The following is a 24,711-nucleotide window of genomic DNA, read 5'->3' on the forward strand; positions in this document are numbered from 1 at the left end:
CTTTAACTGGCTTTGTGATCAGTTGGGCCAAAAGCTGTAAAAATTGCAATTGTCCCAAGCCCAAAGGATACAAGAATACAAACTTTAGGTTTGGTGGGTGAGAAAGGAATAAAAATGCATAATCGTGGTTCTTCCAGCTCTTACTTTATGGCTAAATCAATGTTCAAGACTCAAACAAGACTTTTATTAAATGGGAACTCAATTCTAATCATCCAGTTCACATAATCACCTCAATTATGGATCCTCAAAATGCAAAAACTTACTAATACAAATACTTGCCCAAGAGAAAAGGGAAACCAAAGAAAACCAATAAAATTACAACAATGCTTGTTTGTATTTTTAAAATTTGATTTAAGATACATGTGTCAAACTCAAGGCCTGCGCTACGTCATTTTATGTGGCCCATACATCCATGCAAACTCAAATGTAATATTTAAAACTTGAATACATAAAATCAGTTATTTAACAATATGAGGTGTTGTTTAATTTATTTTTAACATTGTATTTTCATACATTTATGCTAGGGTTGCCCAAGTCTAGTTTTCCAGACCTATCACTCTGCAACTTTAGATGCGTTCTTTCTCTAACACACCTGGATCATTGACTCATTCATAGGCCTCTACAGAACTGAGCTGCTGCTAATGAGGGAAGTCAACTTTTTGTCTGGGGTATGTTTTAGCAGGGACGCATCTAAAAGTTGCAGTCTGGAGGACTGCACTTGGGCATTCCTGATTTATACCGTCAATGTGGCCCGTTGAGGGTGGCCAATATGCTGAAGTGGCCCTTGGTGAAATTGAGTTTGACACCCCTGATTTAAGATGATCACCAGTCTATAAGACTGGTGGATTTGCAGCATTGATCCAAGGGAAAACAAAAGAAAATATTTACCAATTTCTTTTTATCTTTGTAATCTACCAACAGACGCAGATTAGAATATTAATTTATAATCCAGGTATGTCTTGACTTTGTATGTTGATATCTAACTAAATTAACCAGCTACAGAAAACATATTGAGATGAATGCTGGGATTTAGAACAACACTCCAAAATCAGCAATAGCAGTTTTACATCAACCTTCCGTATATGTGATAATGTTTCTTAGGGAATAGTTTTGCAGTGACAGCAGTCCAGAATTTGTCAGTGTTTGTGTGTATGTGTGTGTATGTGTTTATTTTTACAGGAGCTTTATAGTAGATCCAGCAGAGCCCTCTCATAAAACCTAGAAGTCAGTGACAATGTCCTGTTAATTCAGCTGAGTTCAGATCACAGCTGAGCAGAGGGGAGGAGTTGTGAGAGTTTGCTGATATTTCTCAAAGACACGAAAGAAGTAATGGAACATCTCATCACCTGTGATCAAAGGTCACTCACATTAACAAGCTATTCTCTACTTCAGGACAGTCTTTCTTTCTCCCTGCTCGACTTCTTCTAACCTTACATTTTGCTCAGACCAGGGTTCTCCAACCTGTGGCTCCAGAGCCATTTAGATCTTTAAAAATAACTCGTAAAACCGGGGGCTAAAAATTGTAATGAACCAACTAATATGTATTTTTTTAAATATAGATGTAATAATAATAAATGTTTGAGATTTTTTTCTCTTTAGGTTTTCTCAGGGAATAATAGAATTTCCCCAAAATAATGACACTATAAGTATAATTTTTAGATCTAATGTTCTTTTTATTAGGTTGGAAACTATGTGCTGGTTTTTTGTTTTGTTTTGTTTTTAGATGATTTTTCACAAATATCAATCTATTAAACCTAATGTATGATTAAAAAAAATATATATATTTATTTAAAAACCTACAAATAGCAATAAAATTGGGGTTCTTTGGAAAAGAATTACAGTTTTTCTACAGACAATATTGATAAAAAATGTATATCTTGTCCTTTTTTGAAAAAAGCCATCCAACATTTACCTCTGAACAAGCTTTGCTTAGCTGAACTGACGACAAAAATGGCTCTTTGGATCATAAAGGTCACAACCCCCTCTCTTAGACAGTGCCAAAGTTTCCATGTTTTCAACATTTGTTGCTCTCTGGCTGGACAACACTGTTCCTTTCTGCTCTACTTTCCTGTTCTTTTATTGCTTGTTTTCTCAACAGAAAGGAAGTTGACAACTTAACCTTCACAGTTGTTTGTTTTTTGAGTCACGGAGAAGAAAAGTCACTTCTTGCTTTTGCATTAATGCACTTAAATGCTTATTCTTTCTGAAGACAGAAAACCCATATACAGCCAGTGATTCTGCTTTCCAGAAATAATGGACCATGCAGCAATCTGGAAAATATCTGTGTGCACTTGCATGTAAGACACAGTCTCTCGGAACAAGATCTTTTCATTACAGAAAACTCTTTGTCTCCACCCGGTATTCTCCCAGTGACGTGTTGATGACTTCATTTACAAATAAATGTTAATGTATTTAGTTTACCATGGCAAAGCCCCAGGACAACATTTATCCAATAAATGTTAAAGGTTTTGTTTATACTGCTTTTTTACAAAAAAAATCTAAAATTGTATATTTGTATGAATCCAGTGCAAACAATTTCCGTAAAACATACTGTAATTATTGAAACGGAAAGGATGCAACAAGCTCCACAGTCTGTGAAGAAAAGTCTTGAATATGTATGTTTTGAACACTTTTCTGTAAATACAGCTGCAGTGTCTTGCTTTTAGCCTGGGCACAGACAAAATATGCAAAGGCAATACCAGACAGCCATCTGCTAAACTGCTTTTCTGTGTTGGCTTTGGCGTGAATATAAGCACATTTTAAATGACCTCAGTGTGATTGACAGTTGTTGTGGTTGCTGCTGGATCTTCCAGAAATTCGGCCTTTCCTACATAAAATGTAATGACGACCATCAAAGCCCGGAAATATGTGGCTCCAATTAAAACGTCACTTCAGATCACGCTGACTCATAGTGCGTCACTCTTCTCAGATGTACTGCATGAACTACAAGACAATCAATTGTTGCAGTAGTCGTTGAGTCTGTCAGTTTTGTAAATGGATCAAAGAGTTGGTTTAGCAGAGGCTGATAAAAGGCTGACAGAGGAAGATATGACTGATTTGAAGACTGTCTGTTTTATTTAGCTAACACCAAATTTAGGACCAAAAGAAGTAATAAGAAAACATTCACAAATGGAGGAATTCACCTCATCTGCATTATCCAGTAAAAAGCCTTTCAGGGGTCATCTAGAAGAAAGAACAAATACATAACACAATGCAATACTTAAAAGAAAAGAAAGACTACACAGTTTCTTCCTGCGAGTGCACTGAGTTTTAATTTACATTAGATCACTTTTTAATAGAAAAATGACTCAAATAAGACACAAGTTGAATTTAAATGTGGTTATGCTTGTTTTCCTCCTCACATGAAACTTTTAACATTTGCTCTTAGTTCTTCCACAACAAGCACATCCTACCACAGAAACTAATGTCCGATCAACAACCCATTGAATTTTGACCACAAATTTTGGCAAATTTACGTTTTGATTTTATGAATGGACACTTCTGTTTGGATCAAATATTTCAGTCAATATCTCTCTCGGATTACAACGCATATCAATCAATCAATCAAATTTTATTTGTATAGCACATTTCAGCAGCAAGACATTTCAAAGTGCATATAGCAAACAACGGTTTTCGCATCTTTCTTTGATTTTCTGAATGCAAAGGTGAAACAAGTCAAAAAATTGCAGTTTCCTGAATACACTGTTAAAATATGCCTTTGTTAAATATGCTGCTAAAAGTCAACTTTAGGAAACCACAGGACGTCTCAAGGGAGGGAGCTGAAATTTTTAAATTAAAATTAAACGGAGCCAAAAAGAAGAAACTGCTAACTTAGAGAGCCCTTTAAGCACCCTTTCAGGTCTCTATCACAAATAAAGCATCGGTAGTTTGACTTTAGCTTTCTTTTTTCAGAAGAATGTGGTATTTTTATTGAATTAAAGTCTGTTCTGTTTATACCATGGATGAACTTGTTCTAACCAGAAAACACATAAAAGCTATCTTCTTCTACATTTTCAAATACATAACTATGTTACAATTCCTATCAAGAAAAAAGACATAGCAATGTATCTCTAGACTATTCACCTCCTATCTCATAAATTGGTAACAGCAGAAAAGGAAAGAAGGCAGTAGAAAGCGTTGTTAGAAACAAGTTTTCAACGTTGAAACTCGTCCATTTAGGTCATTTTGTAACATTAGTCTGCATTAACAAAGCAAAACAAAGTAGAACTCTGATGCTGGTGGTGGGCTACATCCAGGGTTAGAACATAGGGTTGGATCACAGGACAGACTTTGGTGTGTTGTTCTTGGCCTTCCCAGAACCCGGCAAAACGTCTAAGATAAAGAGCAGCTTCCAATGTAAATGACATAGCTCATTCCAAGCTAATGAAAACAAGATGTTACTCTCTTTATGAACCCCCCCGCCCCAAAAAAACATGAATTTTACATTTACAAAATCCCACTTAATAAAGCAAATGTGAAATATCACATAGTAAAATGTGGCATGTGTGAAATACATGTACATGGGTTTACATGGGGTGTGCATGTACAATGTGCACCGCAGTTGTTACTCTGCTGGCTGAACAAGAAAGAAAGGAACAAAGGCAGGAAGAAAGAAAGAAATAAACCCCGAGGACCAGAAATCAATATACACTCAGAAAAATTTGGCTCCCCAGAAAGAAAGGCTTCCTTTACCTGGAGTCTGTCAAATAACTTGTTTAAATCAGGGGAGTAGAACTTAAGTGATGTTGCTTTATGTGACTTTGAACAAAGAATTTATACAATCAGATTAGCAGGATCTGAGTACTAGATTTCAAATCAGGGACATTTGTTCACATATTGTTTGATAAAAACTTAAACATTTATGCCATGTGAAATTTGTTCTCATTTGCACATATGTCATGTTGCACATTTGGCTATAATAGGTTTTATCTGTACGTCTGTTATGTACAGGTTTAGATCTTAATTTTAAAGAAATAATGGTCTGACATTCTCTGCAAGACCGTGGTGTTTTAAGAGTCTTGCTGTAAATAGAAGAAAAAATATAACAGTTTGTTATATCCGTGTATCATATGTCTTCTTTTCCGAAAAAATACGAGCCAAAAATAAAAAGTTATGTCCTTCCTCAAAGATGCGTTCCATGTGATGCCATTCATGCTTACGAGGTAACGGAAAACGTTTTATCGGTCATATCAGTGACTTATTCCTGTATTCAGACACACTTAAATTACTCTGATAAGCTTAAATCAAATTACATTCTCTGGCAGCAAGAAGCAAGGAAGAAAAGATGTATTTGATCTAAGGTTGCGGTAACCCTTAGTGAACCCTCAGGCCAGCATTAACATAGTTTGTGCAAAGGACTGCAAAGATGGCTTGACTTACTTACTTATATCAGGGGTAAAAAGATGCATATAACAGATGCAGCTGAGAGGAAATGACAACTGCAGATCATACTCCAACACCGTTTGGACAGTGTTTTCTTGGCACTCTTTCTTTCTCCTATTTTCCACTTAGAAAGGCTTTCTCGTCATTTCCATTCCCATCAGATCCCGCATCATTTTCTGCGAATTGTGCATTAACTTCGCATGAGTAACCTCTTTTTGATGAAGACTTTGTGGCTCCTGATTTGAGGCAGACAAATATGGTACTGGGTCACAACACCAGTACATACACACCCACTGGCGAGGCCATAAGAAGCTGGGGTGCCGAACATGCTACAGCATCCCATTTATAGGTGGCTGATGGGAAATGCTGGAAATAACACACACAAAAAGTAAGTTATTTAATAACTTAGGATGAAACATTTATATAAGAAATTTTAGAATTCAGAAAATTTGGGTTTGTAATGTTTTGCTATATCGGGTGTCAAGTAAAACATCAGCTTCTATGCACCACAAATCTGGAACAAACTTCCAGAAAAGTGTAAAACAGCTGAAACACTGACTTCCTTTAAAACCCATCTGTTTAGAGTTGTATTTGAAACGTAATCAATTACGAATTTAATGATGGCACTTGACTTAATGTAAGGTTTTGATTGTTGATTCTATATTGCATGACTTTGTGTTTTTGTGTTTGTTGTGATGTAAAGCACTTTGAAATGCCTTGCTGCTGAAAAGTGCTGTACAAATAAAATTTGATTGATTGATTAAAACAATTTCCCGTAGGCAGGAACCTGGTAACGCAGAAGTCAGTGTTGATTTCCAAAGATAACTACATTTATCCCTTATGTTACCTTAGAGATGCTGTGGCAACCCCATGTGTTCCCATGGTTATGCCATTACTTTGCCATAATTCACATTGAATTTCAGGTTTTATTTTAAATACAAGGACATCTCAGAACAAACAGTTGGGGAATCATGGATGTAAACCTGCACTGCTACTCATTATGACAAACACATCACCCTCCCTACCCAGGTATAGTTCATAGATAAAACCTGCATTTTTCTTCTCCCACCTAAAATACTGGCTTCCTGCTAAAAACAAGTTGGTAGTACAACCTGATGCATCTTTGTGGAATATATTACATTTATTAATTTTCTTCAAGTTCAACCAAGTCTCTCGCACTGGACTCAAATCTGTGAACTGACAATATATGATTTCTGAGACGCTCTCTGGGTTTAGAACCCACAAAAACATTGTACACATTTCATTTAGTTTTAGATGATAAATTTACATGCAATAAGGACTCAGATCATTTTCTGCACTGTAACATCTGCAGCAAATTTTTGCATCAGCTAAGTCTCAACAAACAAGTGATTTCAAAAGACACTTAAAATAAAATTAACAAATTGGAATCACACAGCCAGCTGAAGTAATGAGAGCTATCATGGTTTTTATGGAAAGGAAAGCCCTGCAGTAATGTTGGAACACGTTCAGCTGTGTCCTTCCAATGCATTTAGCTGACCCATCCTGCAAAATGGAAGATTACATTTCATTTCTCGGTCATGAAACCGAGTCCGTCCATGGGGGAAAAAAAAGAGAAAAAAAAATTTCTTTCTTCCTGACTCTAAAGTTTCACCTTAGCAGCAGCCTCTGGTCAACTGTCCAACAAATATTTCAGTGAAAACATATTAAAATATTTGACTTAAGTGGACATGGTCTTCTGAACCTTCATAAACTATCCACAGACTCTTTGGCGACCACAGAAAGCAAACCACCAATGTGATTTGGTGGTTTGCCGGAGTAAGTGACTTTTAGTTTATTGTCTTTTTAATGGACTGCTGCCATTTTATTTTTCAGGAAAAAAAAAATGTTGCTGATAAACTGATACTATGAAACATTCAGGACTAGTGGGTGCTGCTAAATATGTTGGTGTATCTCTCTCTATAGATGATAAAAAGCTGGTGGAATAAAACACCACCTGTGAGCAATTCATAGTCTCCTGACAGAAACACACGATAAATCCATTTTTATTCATGTACAGAGCTCCGTAAAAATTAACTTCCGGATTACTCAGTACATCTGAAATCATCTTGACAGAGAAGAACTTTGGTAAGTCCAACAGCATACAGAAATATTCTAAAAAGTATCTTTAAAATGACAGAGGGTTCACATTTCTGTTAGAAATACTTTTTGAACCTAAAGTGCATTTATGAGTTGACACTTCCCTGCAGAAAAGCAAGAAACAGTCAAGCTGTCCATCAAGATCTTGTTAGTATCTTCATTATTTCTATTTTTGGCCACAGTACAGTATTTTTTTTAACTTCTCAGGACATAGCAATGTAAAAACATATTGAAGCATACATATTACCAGAACAATAAAGAGTTCTACTTGTTTTATGACTTGCTCTCAACTTTAAAGGTGTGATTGTTGAAAAATTACCTACACTGCCACAAAACCTCAGGGGCAAATCTAGACGGTTTTCCTCAGGCATATGGCTCAGGGTCACAAAAGCAAAGATGAACAATGCAATATTAAACTATATACATTTGGGATGTGCAAAGATAAATGGTAGTACACAATGTGTATACACAAATTTAGATTTGTACACTTGAAATTGCAAAGGCAGATCTTACTGTGAATTCATCAACATGTTGATGCTAGTGTGAAAAACAACCCAACATTGTAAAGTATTGTAAGTCTTCCTGACACCTTCGCATGATTTCATTTCAGTGTTTGTTTCATTCAAATCATCAGATGTAGTCTCACACTCTGTATGCGTTTCTCCACACACACACAGCCTTGCATCCATTTTCTGCTCCATTTTATTTCATAATTTATTCCTAAAAATAAATAAATAAATAAAAAGAAATGTGTCCTGCCATTTGCGACAGATGGTCCAGCATATGTTTCTGTACCTGAACACTTCATTGGACCACGCACAATCAGGCACACACACGTCGCCCACACAGACGAAAACATTCACGCAACCTAAAGCTTTGTATTCATATGCTTTTCAGTAAACATATAATCAAGGTGAGAAAGATCTGTAATGATTAATACACATTGTGGTATGGCAGAGATACAGGTGGGATGTCTCCAACAAACATGCTCGGTGGATTCATCTCTGAATGTGCGGGGGGTATACTAAAGCTTCCCTTATTGACTTGGCATCAGTTCAGATCACACTTTGAATGCCAGGCAATGAAATCAGGGGTCCACAGGTGACAGTTCTGATCTCTGTAGCTCACGGCAAAGCTCCCAGAGGAGGCCAGGAGCCACAGGGCAAAATACAGCAGCGGTGACAACCAGGTATATACAGTAACCGATGAAGAAAAGACGGCAGAGCTTCATAGTGAAGAAGTAGGAGGATATTTCTCAGAGAAAAGTTTGCACACAGTTTCTGTACATCTCCGCTCAGCGGTAAAGCGGAGGAGAAAAGAGTAAAGCTACAGCAGTCCTATCTGCAGATGAGTAGAGATGACGGGTAGCAGAGTGAGAGTAAGCATATGGAAAGCATTGCATTCCCCTGAAGAGTGCGTCCTTCCAAAGTAAGCCACCTGGGCTGCAAAGCAAAACGAGAAACAGAGGGCGGAAAACTGTCAGGCAACAACTCATTTAGACTGATGCAAGATAACAAGTGTAGAAAGGGGAAATGGTCAGAGAAATGTTAGCAAGGCTAAGCCTTCACCCAAAACCAATGTAATTAAAGCCCTTAAAGCCTCTCCTTTTCTCATGGTGCTTCCTTTCTTCTCCTGATCTTGGGCAATCCAGCGATTTATTTTGTCAGGACAACTCACCCACACAGGCAGACCCATTGTCATTGGGCTCAAAGCCCTGGTTGCATCTCTTCTTGGCACGGCATTTATAGCTGCCGTAGGTATTAGTGCAGATGGGACGGTCAGAGGGGCACATAGAGGGGAACTGGGTGCATTCATCTTTATCTAAGGATGAGGAAGGCGAGGAAGGCAAAGACACTTGACTGAAGGAGACTCATACAAGGAGACGGAGATCATGAAGGGAAAATAAATGAGGTCCACTTACCTGTGCAACGGCCAAACTCATTTAGAGCAAATCCATGACCGCACTGTAAAACACAATTGATGTGAAGCAAAAAAATCTTTACAGTCCATTAATTCCCAGTTCCCAGTAAATATCATTGCATTCTCTGTACTGCATCTTCTAATTCTACCGGCGACTTAAAAACAACCGAGAGCCAACTTAAATTGGGCAGCATTTCCTTCAGCAAAAACAGTACTGGCAAAAAAACTAATCGGTTTTAACCAAGTAGCAGTGTAATATTGTGGGGTTAATGTTGTGTTATGTACCTCGATTTCCACAGTAGGAGTCACTTCCTCCTCATCGTTTGGGTAGGGGATCTCCAGCACTGAGTTGATCTCTGAAGGCTCCAGAGGACGGGCTATTGAGCGCCCATCTGGCCAGTACACTTCAACATTTGTGGCCACATCCCTGCCTGTTTAAGTAAAAATGATTTCCGGTAGATATGATGCACACACATGCACACCCAGAAAGAGGTTATATGAGCTCAGCGAATCTATAGAGCAACTCCAGTAACAATTTACTGTGTTGACAGTCATGACTCTTCCATCTTTGTCTCCTTTTAGGAGACTTAGTTGCACTCTCTTCTCATCATTAACTGTTTTAATCAGGCACAGAGAAAGCCCATCTCCTGGGAGCCTTTGTGGATCTTAATTAAAGTGGCATTTTTAATGTAAACAGATCTTCAGTAACCCTGCCAGACAGGTGCACTGCCAGGGAGCCAGAGACTATTTCACCTGTTCTGAACCAAGATGACACCCTCTCACAGTGCTGCAGGGTGTATCACGTATAACTCCCTGACGTCTGGAGGTCCTTTCTAAAGTTACAACATTTTGCAAGGTTTGCTGCTACAGAGTGTAAAATGTGAAGGTCACAGGAGCCGACCTTTTCTTTGCAAGCCCTGATGCAGAACTGAGAGACCAGAGAGCTCAAAGGATAAAAAAAATGCTTTCCCACTGTTAGTATCTAATCTTGCAATAATTTAGAAAATGAAGTATGTTATTTTAGAACGTCAAATAAAAAAGGCCTGTTAATATAATGCAAAATTGACTAGTTGCAGCCTCACAGAGGAGCAGATTTAGCCGGCTGAAAGGCTGCCTGGTTCTTTAAATGTGATCTTACCAAGGCCAAAGTGAGCGACAGGTTCCATCTCACACAGATACCCCGAGCCCCCATCAATAATCCGTGTGTGTGGGCCGCTTTTCTTTGTGTAGACAACCACTTTAGCTCCTCGGGCAAAAGCTCCAAACTTGGTTCGGGGAATCACTCGGAGCCATGAGTTAGTGAGGCCCTGACACATGAGGAGGAGGAAAAGGAGGAGGAGATGGGTCAGGGAAGGATGACTTATGCTTGACCAGCCTACAGAATATAAAATGCTATTTAAGACCAGCACACTCACCTGATTGACTCTGTAGACAGACAGCGGCTGTGCTGCGCTTTCGCCATGAGACACCACCAGTTCCAGACGGCCGTCACCATCAATATCTGTGGCTATGGCTCCTGGAGGCTCATCACAATAAACATTTCAGGAAGCAGGCTTTACAACAATCACTATCCTCATCAACGAATATATGTACATAACTGAAGAATAACGGCGATGACAATGTGAAAAAGATAGGAGAGGTAACACATTTTCAAAAGTGGACCATTGGTGTCATCTAGTGGTGGGATGTAGTACTACCATATGAGACTTTCAGATTTTCTTGATGTGTTAATGAACATTTACATGGTCACTTACAGTTAATGTAACAACAAAATGTGTATATATTTTCCCCTTTCACAACTTTAACAAAAAATTCTTAAGTGGATTTAATTTTCCGTTTTATTAGACTTGATAGGCAGGTCTACAGATTATAACAGGGTTGTGCAAATAAAAGTTTTTGATTGTTTTGACAAGATTACCCGTTCCTCGTCCACCAGGCTCTGCGGCCTCCCCAATATTCAACTCTTCTATCTGGGGGTCCGCATGTTCTCTCCTGCTCACCCTACAAAGGCACAACATTACCTTCACATTTCTGCACATCATCAAAGCATTACCACTAAAACATAGAAAAACTAAAAATTTATTTGCTACATTCACTGTCTTATTTAATGGCATACTGAAGAGAGATGTTTATTCAACTTTAGTTTATTTGTTCCAGGAGAAATATTAAGTAATAAAAAAATACTGAACTCTGCAGCACAGCATTTATAGGCTATGCTCATAAGTTATACCTTTCCCAAGCTGGTCTTTTGGTTGTATAAAATCATAAAGAATATTATAAAACTTTATAATACAAACACAGAGCTGAGGATAGATCATAATAGCAACTAGGACCAGACAACACAATGTAAAGTAATTACTTCAAAAGATGTTGCCTTGAAATAAGGAGTCATGTCTATATATTTGACCTTTCTTAACAAACTGTTTCAGTTTTAATCCCAAAATATTTGGGATTTGTCTTGTGAAATTGAACTCAGCATTGTAGATTAATTCCCTGTTATTAAAGATTTAACAAGAGGGGCAATTACTTCTTCAAATAGTCACAGGTTGCTTTGTCTATCTTGTCCCCTGAATGAATAAAGTAATCAGTTGAAAACTACTTTTTTTATTTCCTCAGTTTATTTTTGTCCAATATTTAAATGTGTTTGATGATCTGAAACATCTAAGTGTGACGAAACATAAAAAGCAGAAGAGGCAAGTACACTACATAGCCAATAATGCACGATCTCCACTTTATTGGACAGTGCAATTTGTTTTCAGTGTAAAACCAATACTTGAAAATGTTAAATAATTTTAGTCTATGGTTTTGGGGGGGACTGTGGCTCAGTGGTGGAGTAGTTGTCTTGCAATTGGAAAGCTGACGGTTCAATTCCAGTTTCCTCCTGTCATGTGCCCAAGGTGCTCACCGATCTGTGCATAAATGTGTGCAAATTGGTGAATGTATCTGTAGTGTAAAGTGGCTTAAGTGGCCAGTATAACTAGAAAGGTGCTATATAAATTGAGTCAAATTACCATCTTTGAAAGCAAATGTCCCTGCAAGTTATTCCTGAGGTCTTCTGTTTTTCTGCGTTTGAAGTTTTCTGTCAACTTACATTGGTGGTTATGAACAGTGACACACTACAAACTAGTAAAGTGTGCTGTATGCAAGGATACCATCAACAACCACACACATCCAGAACAAATGGCTGAGTAGCTGCCTACCATGCTGACCACCATGCATGAAAGTGGTAGAGTTCCACATTTATAATGATTCAATATCTTAGAGCCACTAATGTGGTGATTTTAGCTGGTATAGCACTAACATCAGCTCAGTATTGATTTGTTGTACTGGATTAATTAGCTTGTTCAAGCATGTTTTTTTCTGTGCCAAAGAGCAGAGAAAATAAGCTTGTTCATCTCCACAGAAGACAATGGCTGAGCCACTGGCTGTGAAGTAGTGACCTCTTTCAGACCAGAAAGATAGATTTTTCTTGGGTGACCTGGCGTGGAGAAATATTCTGATCCAGGAGATCTCTGGTGAATAGGCTGATTACTGATATTCTGTGTGAACTGAAATTTGAATCCTCTTCAAACAACTTTGCCAAATCAGATTTTACTCAGAGAGGAAAGGGTTCATTTTACTATCAGTCAACCAATCACACGTTTTGCACATTTTGAGCACTGAGTTAATTAATATTATCTAGAGAGGAAACCAAACCATGAACAAAGAAAGATCTTAAAACTGTCTTAATGAAAGAATCATTCATGTGTGAAGAAGAAGGAAGAGGCGGGACGCCAGACTAGATAACTATCCTTTTCCTGGAAATTTAAATTCCCTGCAGCTTTCAAGCATAGCATTAGAATATTAAATCAAGACACAAAAACATTTTATTAACCTCCTCATCAAAGTGCTCTTTAAACATAAGGTCATAAATCTCTATTTGCAGTGTGAACACCTAAGATTGTTTGGATTTCATTCACTGTCAGTACCTAAAGAGTCTGTTGGCTGAGGGTCCCATATAGGCGATGTTATTGAAGAACACCTCCAACTCATTGTCATTATCAAAGTCAGCAGCAATAACTGTCCGCACTGGAGATGGCATGGAAAACTTCTGGGAAGCTATGTCCTGAGGACAAGGGGAATAGAAGAGAAAACAAGTGACATTTTTCTATTGAATAGGTGTATTCATTCATCTTCTGATCATTTGTATTCATTTAATATTGTTCACATGTAAGCTCTTAATTAGAGTTTGAATAATTCTCTCCAAATGTATATTCACTCTGAAAAAAATTGTTTTATCTGGGATGCAACATGTGTATTTTTTGCATAAATAATCACTGTCAGTGACGTATTATTGCTTTAAAGAGCAGAGCACAAAATAAAAACACAAATATATTGTTGATATGAGAAAATGGCAGCTTGACAGAGCTGAGTGTTTGTCAGTAAATAGAAATGGCAGCTTAAATGCAACAGAGGTATGACTGTGTCTTGCTATAAAACACTGTCATACTTTAACAGGGTTTCAAAATTCCAGATTTTTCCAGTTGACATTTCCAGATATCTCATTCCATTTTCTGACCAGTTAGGACACGAAGTACAGCTAAAGAAATTTTGTTGACTTTTCTGTGTGTTGTTTCGGTTCTGTTTGGAGTTGCCGCTGTGTTATATTCTGCTAATCTGGTTTCTCTTGCATGTTGAGTCATATTCAGATACTGTCTTATCTATAAGCCACTTCATAGATCACTTTATCACATATGGTCTTATTTTTCTTTTTACCTCTGTTTTTAGATGCATTCCATTTAGGTTAAGGGGTACCTGATGTGTCTGCAATTCTTTTGCCATTTTTAGCCCATGGCTCCCTCAGTTATGCGTTTCCCCATACCACCGCATTAATGGGAAAATATAGTTGGAAAAAGTATAGTTGGGGCAAACAGGTTAGACGCCTCCCCTCTACTCCACTTCCTAAAAAAAGTTTCTGCAATAGCTAAGTTTTTGCATGAGGAAGTAACAGATATGTCCTCGCTTCAGTGAGCTGGTGATAAGTCTTGAAAGAGTTATAGAGCGGCCCTTCACTCCTCCCAGTATTTACTCCCTGTTTTAATTATAAGGCTCATAAAGCTGCAGAGGTAGGGGCCGCCCACATTGACCTTCTCCTGCTCAGGTGAAGGAGAGGGGATGGCTGTCTGAGGCGCTGAGGAAACAACTACATTTTACTGTGTCACTTACTTAAGTGCAGTGACAAAAATCTGAGCAAATAAACATAACATTAACATTTTTAGTTGAAAATTGGATCCATCACGACATGGAGCAAGTGTATGTATTGAAATTAGTACACATTTTAATTTACTTAATTATTTATTATTTTACTTTTAGATAAAATCCACTGCAATTAATTGCCATCAAAAAAGAGGAATCTGCCAGGAGGCCTGTGGCAGATCATTTCACTCTCAGCATTTTGTCAGATGAGAGTGAAATTTGATATTAAATATAAACACTTTTGCATACATGCAAAATAGTATTGGTCTACAAACCATACCCTGTGTGAAACATGGTGGTGGCAGCATCGTGCTGTGGGGATGTTTTTTTCTGTAAAGGGAATGTGGTAAGTGGTAGGAGCAGATAGGATGATGGAGGGAGCTATAAGCAAACCTTAACTTGTTTTATCTATTTGTGGTAAGATTTTTCTGATTACAGATGCTCTCCATCCTGTCTGACTGATGATGACCCAACTATGGAAAAGATCTGATAAACCTTCTGTTTCTGAAAACTGTTAAATCAGGATCTGAATACAAATGGACAACACACTTTTCGGATTTTTACTTGGAAAAAAAAAAACTTGTACTATGCACTATTTTCTTGACACTTTTCACAATTATGTACACATTTTTGTTGTCTGTCAGATAAATACCCCAACAAAATACACTGATGTATTTGAAAAATGTGAAAAAATGTGATAGGAATGCTTCTAAGGCAAAGTACTTTTGTTTTGCTGTGCTGTGATTGAGGAAAAAGTTGTCATAAAATAAATGACAATTAGTCACAATTATATGTAATAAGTTAAATTCCTGACAAATCTCCTCACAAAAGCATTTTTTAAATGAAAATATCTTATTTGCAACAACAGAATCCCACCTTAAGTGCATTTGCAATAAACGAGAAAAATTGTATGACTTCTGCTAAGGCCATCTTCCAAATATATGAACTGATTTTGTGTATTGGATATGTGTGTGTGTATAAATTCAGGTTTCCAACCTACTATAAAGAGTAACCTATCTAACAGATTTTAATTAAACATAAAAAGGCCTAATCTGCACTTTCCATTACCAAGACAAGCTGCTGGCTCAGCCTGATTTAAGTGTTGGTTTATTGAAGTGATACAACAGCTTCATTATGCAAGCCAAAGGTCAATATTGGATAATATGGAAAAGTGTAAGCTTTTCTGGTGCCTGAATATGTTGTTGGCTTGAGATTTAACTTGCTGTCATTCAGGAAAACACTACACCCTAATTTTGTTTGTCTTATCCGTAAGAGTGTGGAAGAGTTGAGATGTGTGTGTTGGTATGATTGAATAGTCTTGGGGCTAAGTATCACACATTAACCCCTTACTTGACCCATATAAAAATGGCTCCTGTGACGTTTATCTCCTATATAAAGGATGTGGGGGCAGACAGTGAGAGGTAGATCATAGAGCATGAAGGGTCTGCAGATTCACACACAGCACAGCTCATTCCTCTGTGTCTGTAGCAGAGCAACATAAAGACCCCAAATGACACATGTACAATGCTTGTTGTTAATGGAGTAAACCACAGCAGCCTTTAACTACCACTTGAACCCAAACTGAAGCCCCATGAGAGGTGCTAATGCGTTAGCCAATTGTTAGCACTGACGAGAACACATTCACTATAACAGTTTAGATTTGCAGATTTTATCCTGGTTTCTCATTAGACATTGATTTTGATCAGAGGAGAACAAATAGAGACCAATAACCTGAGATATACTTCAGTATGTGAAACGTGTTTTTTCAATGTGGGAATCACTGATCAAGATTTTATCATGCTCAAAGACAACTGGTTAGTCTGGATTATGCACAGAGCTGCTAGTGAGTTTTAAATTGGTACTATTTCTGTCAATGACGTCCCCATACTCCATAAAGTTACTCCATAATTAAACAATTACAAAGCTGACGATAGTTTTTTTTTAAAAAACTTTGCCAAATTTATTATTGGCTTAAGGTGTGTTAAGGAAAAATGATTATTTTTAGTGCTTAATACAGTTAATCTTACGACATGTGTAAAAGATATATTCAGCACTCTTATTTGGAACAGTTTTCTGTTGAGCAGATGAGCAGGCATTCAGACAAACAGGGGCCAAAATGCAGATCACTCAATGGAGCCTCCCCACTGTGAGGCCGGGCCATAGGAGGCCATAAAATTAGCATTTTCCTTGGGAGACAGAGACTTTAGATTTCACAGGTATCTGTGAGGTCTTATCTCAGGATCGTTCTGTACTCAGAATGACCGTGGGAGCCACGGGGGGTCAGAGCGCAGCGGTTTGCTCGCCAGAAGACAGATGGCCCTTTGATCTTTGCTGTAGATCAGGGGGAGTTCCAAGTTTCTCTGAGTGCTTAAGGGAGTTTCCAGTTGGTCAACAGGAGGAACGCCTTGAGTGCATAAATTAAATAGAGAAACACCTCTTTAGTATAAGATTTCATGTCAGGAGAGAAAATGCAGAGAGCGGCCACCATTCTGCCTTTTTGCATCGGCTCTCTCCAAAGACGCGTCTTTGCCTTTTTGTTTGTCTTTGTTTTGTGTTTGTCTGTCTTCCCCTTGTCTGTCTTTATTTTTATGAGAAAAATGCATATCTCTGTTCCTCTGCAGTTTTGTTGTTGATTGCTTTGTATGAGATTAAACTCTGTGATCTGTGACGTCAACACGCTTTGTTGTTGTTTCCACTTTAGAGCACGCCGCCACTCGCTGAGGATCCCGGGAAAATTAAAGAGGAAAGAGCCAAACGTTTTGTCCAAAGTTAACATTAAATTATCCTCTTTTTTTACAGGTGCTATTCAGTTCTTCATTGGTCAGGTTCTCCTAATGGTACCAGCATACAGTTTTATATTTATTGTTAATAAGCCATGTTCTGTGTGAGAAACAAAACTTTCAGATGTTTTTAGTTTAGAAAGTAAGAGGACTTTTTAAAAGAAACTTCATCTTCTTGTATTTTCTAAATTATGTGCATGTACGTAGAACGTTTGGATAAGCCATTACAATTTTGTTTGTTTTGTGGAACCACATACAGGATTTTTTTTTTCCATTGAATGATAGACATCATTTCAGGTCCTTACCTTAAATTTCTGCTTGCGGTTGTTTAGCTGTATGTATAGGCGGTGAGGTCCATTCCAGTTCCCGTACACAATGTCAGTTCTGCCGTCACGGTTAAAATCTGCCAGTGCCACGCCTCTGCCATGCTGCATGGGGTCCTCCACTCCTAGAAGTATATACCGAAAGGCTATTTCATACTTTGAAGCCTAGATGTGTTTAGTTTTCTTCAAACTTACACTGCATGTCCCTTACCAGCCTGCTGTGCAACATCAGTAAAAGTTCCATCGCCGTTGTTTCTGAACAGGAAGTTGGATCCGTACTCATTGTCACAGAAGATATCAGATAGAGTTTGACTAACAATTGGCCCCACCACCACACCTCTTCCCCCTTTGCAGATGGATACAATGAGAGAAGGTCCCTCAGTAAGATAAAATAAGGCAGCTAGTTAAACAGAGAAGAAGTTTAAAAAAAAAATGAAACTGGAAAGGTGAAATACTGTACTAAACAACATGAGCAGAAGGGAATTATAAGAGATCATTAGTGTCTTTTCGGTCCATTTGCTTCGAACAGTGTAGGGCTTTTTTGCTGACACAGACTCTAATTTTGATGGCTACAAACACAGGTAAATAACTACAAGGAAGTACAAGTGCAAACAAATACAGCGGACCAGTGATACAACACATACTGAGATGTTTTGCATTAACCAAAGACTAGCAGTAATTTAATCACCAAGATTAAAAGAAATCACAGCAAGTATCACCCCATGATTTCCCAATGACTTCCTATAAAGGAAAGCATCTTGCTACAGAGTTTAATCTCAGACCAGCAGAGTTTAATTATATAGCTGACGGCGCTTTGATTGCCCTTTCTCCGTGCAGAGTCAGTGCTGTGAGTCAGACCCTGAACCTGATTTACTGGCCCGCTTCATCAGCCCGGACAAATATCACTTGCCCCCAAGAGCAATAAACCACAAAACGCCTCTCCAAAGATATGTAACCATCAGATATACAACTTCACAGGCTGTCCGTCTGCTCTGATTAACGGCAGCCTGATGACAAAGCCGTCCAGCTAACATCACTCACAGTAACTGTGAACCAGCTCGCTCTGGCCCCCTGGGTGGATCAGATGATGTCCTTCACGTGAATAAAGAAAAAAAAAAAGATCCAGAGATGATAAAGCTTCATTCTGTCGCTCTCAAACACAAAGTCATTGCCCATTTTCGAAACTCAGTGGAACATCAACATCAAGGACTTTTCAATGGTTACAATAAAGTTTCATTAACAGGTGATCTCACTCTTGGTTATGAGGAAACAAATCATAGTTAGGTTGGGCCTTTCTGGCATTTACTGCTCCACTTTTCTATACATCATTAGCTGTATAGCAAGCTTGAATTGAGTCACTGAGATGAGGGAATTTTGGCTTTAGAGCTCTAAAATGAAAGAACAGACGACTGGCAAAAGTTTTAAACTCATTTGATCGGTTTTGAAGAAAATGCCGAAATAAATTCAGGCAAACAAAATATCTATTAAAGAAAAAGTATTCATAAAATCACAGATTTGTAACTAAAATAAAATACTTCAAAAGACTAAAATCAAAAGAACACAAAGCCTATGCTAAGAAATTTCACTGGATATAAATTGGATTTAGCTCTTTGAACTATTCAGGCCTTCTCAGCATGTTGTGTCTGGTAAACCATCGGAGCCAATTGGCCACATGTTTTAGATCAACATGCTGCTGAAAGATGCAGGGACAACACATTTTCAGTTTTCTGGCACAGACCACCATACTTGTATTTAAAATAGTTTTTATATTTCAAAGGCTTCAGAATGCCATAAGCTCAGACAAGGTGCTGATGGCCCTTGGAAGAGACACCAGCACACTCCATCACACATTATCCTCCATTAACAGTGGACAAATAGTACTTTTCCAAATATTCATCCTGTGTTTCATGCCAGACCTACATGAAGTATTTGCTGCTAAAACACTCAATTTTAATTTCATCTGATCGAAGCACATGGTTCAGGTTCCAGTGAGGTTTGGCAAATTCCACACTTAGTGATCGTATGGACATAAAAAGTTATTTTCTAAAGACTTCTCTTCTGATCATTTTGTTGACATTGAGCTGGAAGACCTGGTGAATCCAAGATGCCACTTTTTGCTATTTCTCTAACATTAAGTTTGCATAGTGAAAAGATTGTCTGAATACCAGTTTTTATCATTTCTTTACTAATATGAGAAGATTTAGGCAGTTAACTATTTTCATGTGACCATTTCCAAAATTAGGAAAAACATCACACGTCTGCATAACTTGAAGGGTATTTTCTTCAAGTTATACCTATAAATACATTGAGAATGTTATTAGTTATAGGCACTATTAATTAATGGGCAGCTGATTTGGCATAATTTCTTGCCTTCCAGTGAACGTTCTACTAACGTCTTTGTGAAAACATAATAAAAGATGTTCTCATTTACTCTCTTCTTGCTTTTCTCCTTCTCTGGAAAACCTAGCTCTATTGCTCAAATTTGACGCCAAACAATCTACCCGTATGGACTTTTTTGTTGCAGAATCTATGGCAACAAAAGGCAGATTCTTTACGGCAGATGTCAGCATTAATAACACTTTAAGGGCAGGTAGCTGTAACAAATCATCAAGACCTATTTCAGTCTCCATAAACTCTTGACACTCACCAATTAGTTTGTTAACTCCAGCTTGCTCTGCAACATTGGAGAGGGCAACGACTCCCTCAGAGAGGTCACTGGCTGCCTCGTCCATCTCTATAAGAGCGTGAGGTCCCACGTTTCCGTTGGCATAGTTGGCGATATAGATAGCGTAGCGGCCGGTACCCTGCAGAAAAACATGTGTAGTTTTCATTGTTGACATTTTATAGCACAAACTCAGACATGTGAGAAAACAGCTCGGTCATTTGACCTTTCTGGGAGTTTCAGAGATAACATTTATTGCCACCACTCAACTCTAACATATGAACCAGATACTTCTGATTAAATAAAATTACTCTGGAAGGCTAAGTGGTTGAAGATCAAAAGGTCAAGCATGGAAATGACATTTCTATTTTAACATGTTTATTAGCAAAGGCAACCTTTCCTATCTCTTGTTTCTCTGTTTTGCTTCTTTGAACTGACATTGCAGCAATAATTGTTGCAAAATCCGGTTTACAGTGCAAAAGGTCAGTAAGAGTAAAAAAAAATGTCTCAGAGTTCAGACCAGAAACAGACCTGGGGCTCAAAACCTTTTCTCATCTGAATGTTGTGACTTTTAAACAACCATGCCTCTGTGATGTTTTCCATTGATTTGAGGGCACATATGTTTATTTTGTTGGATAATGTAATCTAAATCTGTATGGAATTGGTTCTACATGGCACAACTTAGCTCTTCTCTAAAGCATATTTTGCTCTTTATTTCACAATATTGCAGCAAATGAGCTCAAATTGAAAAATATTCCCTGTTGGCAAGAGTGATTAATAAAAGCTACAAAATGCATAATTAACTTCTATGCTTTACTATTGTAATGTTTTATTGCCAGGAAAAGCATTCAGCTGGTCTAAAATGCTGCGGTAACAGTTCTGACGAAGAAGACATAAAAGAAACTTTTAGCTTTGCTTTTTTGGTCTCCTGCAGAATGCAGAAAAAAATTTTAAATTATTCTTACATGTACATCTCTGAAAGTTTATATTCAATATTTGATTGTTCATTTCACTGGATCCCCAACAACTTTTCCCTTGACCTGCAGCTTTACTTTTGGTTGCAAGAATATCTTAAGGTAAAATGGAGACTCACTTTCTGTGAGGCAGACCAGCAGCTATCTGAGGATTTGGTGCTACATTAACTGCAGGCAAAAAGTTAAATGGCCGGGCATAGTCAGACTGTAGCCGAACTATGGTCAGGTGTTTTTGGGACGTTCATTTTCCCAGCACCTTAAAGGACCACAAGAGTCGAGTTCCTGTGAAAACCCTCCAGAATCAGTTTACCTCATGGTCTTTTGACATGAGTGTGGTTTACAAAAGTATAGCAAACCCAGCGAACATGGCAAAGGAACAATTCTTGCAAGTTCATAAGTTGGGAGGAGGAGGAGATAATGACTGACAAGTTGCAAAATCACGTTTCATTTTCCATGTTATCAGAAAGATAAAAAAAAAACTGAAAGCGTCGGTCGGACATTTGTCGCTGCAGCAGAGCAGAACTGAGTAGGTTTTAATGTTTTAGTCCAACAGTTGTACTTCCTGTTGGGACAATTGATCCTCAAAACGATCCATGCTGCTCACTGGCTGAAAAACTGGCTTCTGGAAGAAGAGTAATTTGGGGTTGTTTTCCACGTACGCAAACACTCCCATGAAATTCTGACCAATCATACAACAGTTTTGCATGCAGAGGGGTACTAAAGGTTCGCCATGGGGGTTTTGACAACAAGGGGTGGAGAACAAAATGAAGTGATTCTCAACATGCAACAGTGACAATGAGAACCATTTTCATCAGTTTGGACCGGCAATGCAGAGACTTTAACTAAAACAGGGTGAAATTGTTGGGTTCTGCAGGGGAGTGGTTTCTCTACATTTACAGGGTGGCAGGCAGGGTGGAGGGGATCCAGCTGGTGCTCATCAAGACCAATCAGCGAAGGCCTTTAATAGGAGCGGCTTCCCTGAGGCAGACGCCAGATGATTTTGCTTCTATAGTGGTATACTCTGGCTCTCTGTGCTGCTGTTACTGTGTTTAGCTTGTTCTGATTCCTCTCTCACCTATTCCCTCCTCAGAGAACCAGCCCTGATCAACCCCTCGTGCTCAGTCTACCTAATTACCTGGTCCTCGCTGCTCTGCTAAAACTAGCTCCTGGATACCTCCACTACCACCAGCCAGCTGCTGCCTGTCCACCCTCAGTCTCATGCTGGAACTCCTCCCCCCGGAAATCCCACACTGCACCGACTGCTGGAAAACCCATGTACCCACCTCTGCTCATCCTAACCCTCAGACAGTAAGCCATCACCAGGTTACACCACCATTCCCTTCATTTGCTTCCCTGTTTAACCACTCACCTTTCCTCAGTTCCTCCTCTGGCCCGGTTCCTCCCTGCTGCTGCAGATCAACGCCTCTCTATTCTCTCCCCATTTGCACTCATTGTTCAATAAATCTGTTAAACTGCGCTTGGTGTCCGTAGTTGTTGCTTGCCTTCGAGTCCTGGTAACCCCTCACCATGACAGAATCATCTGGCCAATCGGACTCTGCAGCACAACTACGGACTGCGCTGTCCGAACAGGGGGTCCTTTTGGGCAGGCATGATGCCACAATTAATGCCATGTTGCATCAACAGAACTCCACGCTTCAGTATTTACATCAAATGACTAATCAACTCCAGACTTTACAGGACAGGCTACCTCCAGCTAACCCCGCTCCCGTTCCAGCTCCCGTTCCAGCTCCCGTTCCAGCCCCTGCTCCGGCCTCAAGTTCAGCTGCTCCTGCGCCACCTCTGTCCCGTGACGTCATCACGCCCACTCCTGAACATTACTCAGGTGAGCTGGAGAAAAGCAAGGGTTTCCTGCTTCAATGTGCGTTAGCGTTTCGCCGCTCCCCACGCTCATTTCCCGATGACGCCAGCAAAATTTCTTTTCTTGTTGGGTTACTAAGAGATCGAGCGCTTAGATGGGCTGAGACTGTAGTTGATGAAGAGAACCTCATTTATTATTCCTATGAGGAATTTATCGATCTCTTCAAACAAACATTTTGTCCCAAGCTTGGTGAAGAAGCTGTCTCAAAAAAAATCTGGAATTTAAGACAAGGGAATAGATCAGTGGCTGATTTTGCCATTGATTTTCGCACCCTTGGAACAGAATCAGGTTGGAACGAAATAGCTCTTAAAGGAGCTTTCCAACATGCCCTGAACGACAAACTGAAAGATGAGCTGGCATGCCGGGATGCACCAGACTCTCTAGACGAACTAATTAACCTGGCCATCAAGATTGATAACAGAATTAGAGACAGATTCCGTCCCTCAAATCCCCGGCCTTCTTTGCCTCCCATTAGGAGGGGTTCTCCCAGCCCTGACTCGCCCAGTTCCCCAATCCAGAACCCACCAGAACCCATGCAGTTAGGCCGAGCCCGGCTAAGTCCAGAGGAACGGCAGCGCCGTATATCCTCAGGTTGTTGTCTTTACTGCGGCTCCCCTCAACATTTCATCTCCTCCTGTCCGGTTCGCCCAAAAGCCCTCGCCCGCCAGTAGGTCTGGGGGTCCTGGCGGGCAGATCTAAAGAGAATGATTACCTCCGGCTAAGTCTTCCTGCTGTTCTCACCATCCAGCATGATTCCTACCCCTTCCAAGCCTTGGTAGACTCAGGTTCTGAACAAAATCTCATACACCCCGATCTAGTTGAGCAATATCAAATTCCGGTCCAGGCATTACCTATTCCCCTGCAGGTGGCTGCCCTGGATGGTAGTCCTATGGCCAACATAACCCACCAAACAGACCCAGTTTCCCTCCACGTCTCGGGCAATCACCAAGAGCTCATCCAATGTTTAGTGTTTCCCACTAAGGGTGCTCCTCTGGTTCTGGGATTCCCCTGGCTCTGCAAACACAACCCCCACATTAACTGGGCCAATGCTCGCATTGACTCATGGAGCCCTTATTGTCTCAACCAATGCTTGCAATCTGCTAAGCCATCTTTGCCTTCAGAACCGCCCCAACCCATTGGTGAACCTGATCTAACTAATGTTCCCAAAGAATACCATGACCTCCAACGGGTATTCAGTAAAGACCTTGCCCAATCTCTCCCGCCTCATCACCCCTATGACTGCCGCATAGACCTTCTTCCTGGAGCCCCACTTCCTTCCAGCCGTTTGTTTAATATCTCTAAGCAAGAGAGGCAAACTATGGAACAGTATATAAATGACTCACTTAAAGCAGGTCTCATTCGTCCCTCTTCTTCCCCCCTTGGTGCTGGATTCTTCTTTGTGTCTAAGAAAGATAAGACTCTCCGGCCATGTATCGAT

The 24,711-nt window shown here is 39.3% G+C and overlaps 1 protein-coding gene across 1 annotated transcript in view; it reads right to left on the reverse strand.

Moving 5' to 3' along the window:
* Nucleotides 1-6,135: 6,135 nt before the first annotated feature.
* Nucleotides 6,136-24,711, reverse strand: part of crtac1b (cartilage acidic protein 1b) — a 31,637-nt gene continuing 13,061 nt past the window's right edge. The window contains exons 5-15 of the mRNA XM_028005899.1: nt 20,406-20,562; nt 17,970-18,104; nt 17,741-17,883; nt 13,389-13,525; nt 11,339-11,421; nt 10,836-10,936; nt 10,559-10,727; nt 9,706-9,851; nt 9,422-9,464; nt 9,178-9,321; nt 6,136-8,942 (exon numbers count right to left, since the gene is read on the reverse strand). Coding sequence (XP_027861700.1) covers nt 8,827-8,942; nt 9,178-9,321; nt 9,422-9,464; nt 9,706-9,851; nt 10,559-10,727; nt 10,836-10,936; nt 11,339-11,421; nt 13,389-13,525; nt 17,741-17,883; nt 17,970-18,104; nt 20,406-20,562 — 1,374 coding nt within the window. The 3' untranslated portion in view covers nt 6,136-8,826. The remainder of the gene's footprint in view (nt 8,943-9,177; nt 9,322-9,421; nt 9,465-9,705; nt 9,852-10,558; nt 10,728-10,835; nt 10,937-11,338; nt 11,422-13,388; nt 13,526-17,740; nt 17,884-17,969; nt 18,105-20,405; nt 20,563-24,711) is intronic.

The sequence above is a fragment of the Xiphophorus couchianus genome, chromosome 22, assembly GCF_001444195.1.
Source record: "Xiphophorus couchianus chromosome 22, X_couchianus-1.0, whole genome shotgun sequence".
NCBI lineage: Eukaryota > Metazoa > Chordata > Actinopteri > Cyprinodontiformes > Poeciliidae > Xiphophorus > Xiphophorus couchianus.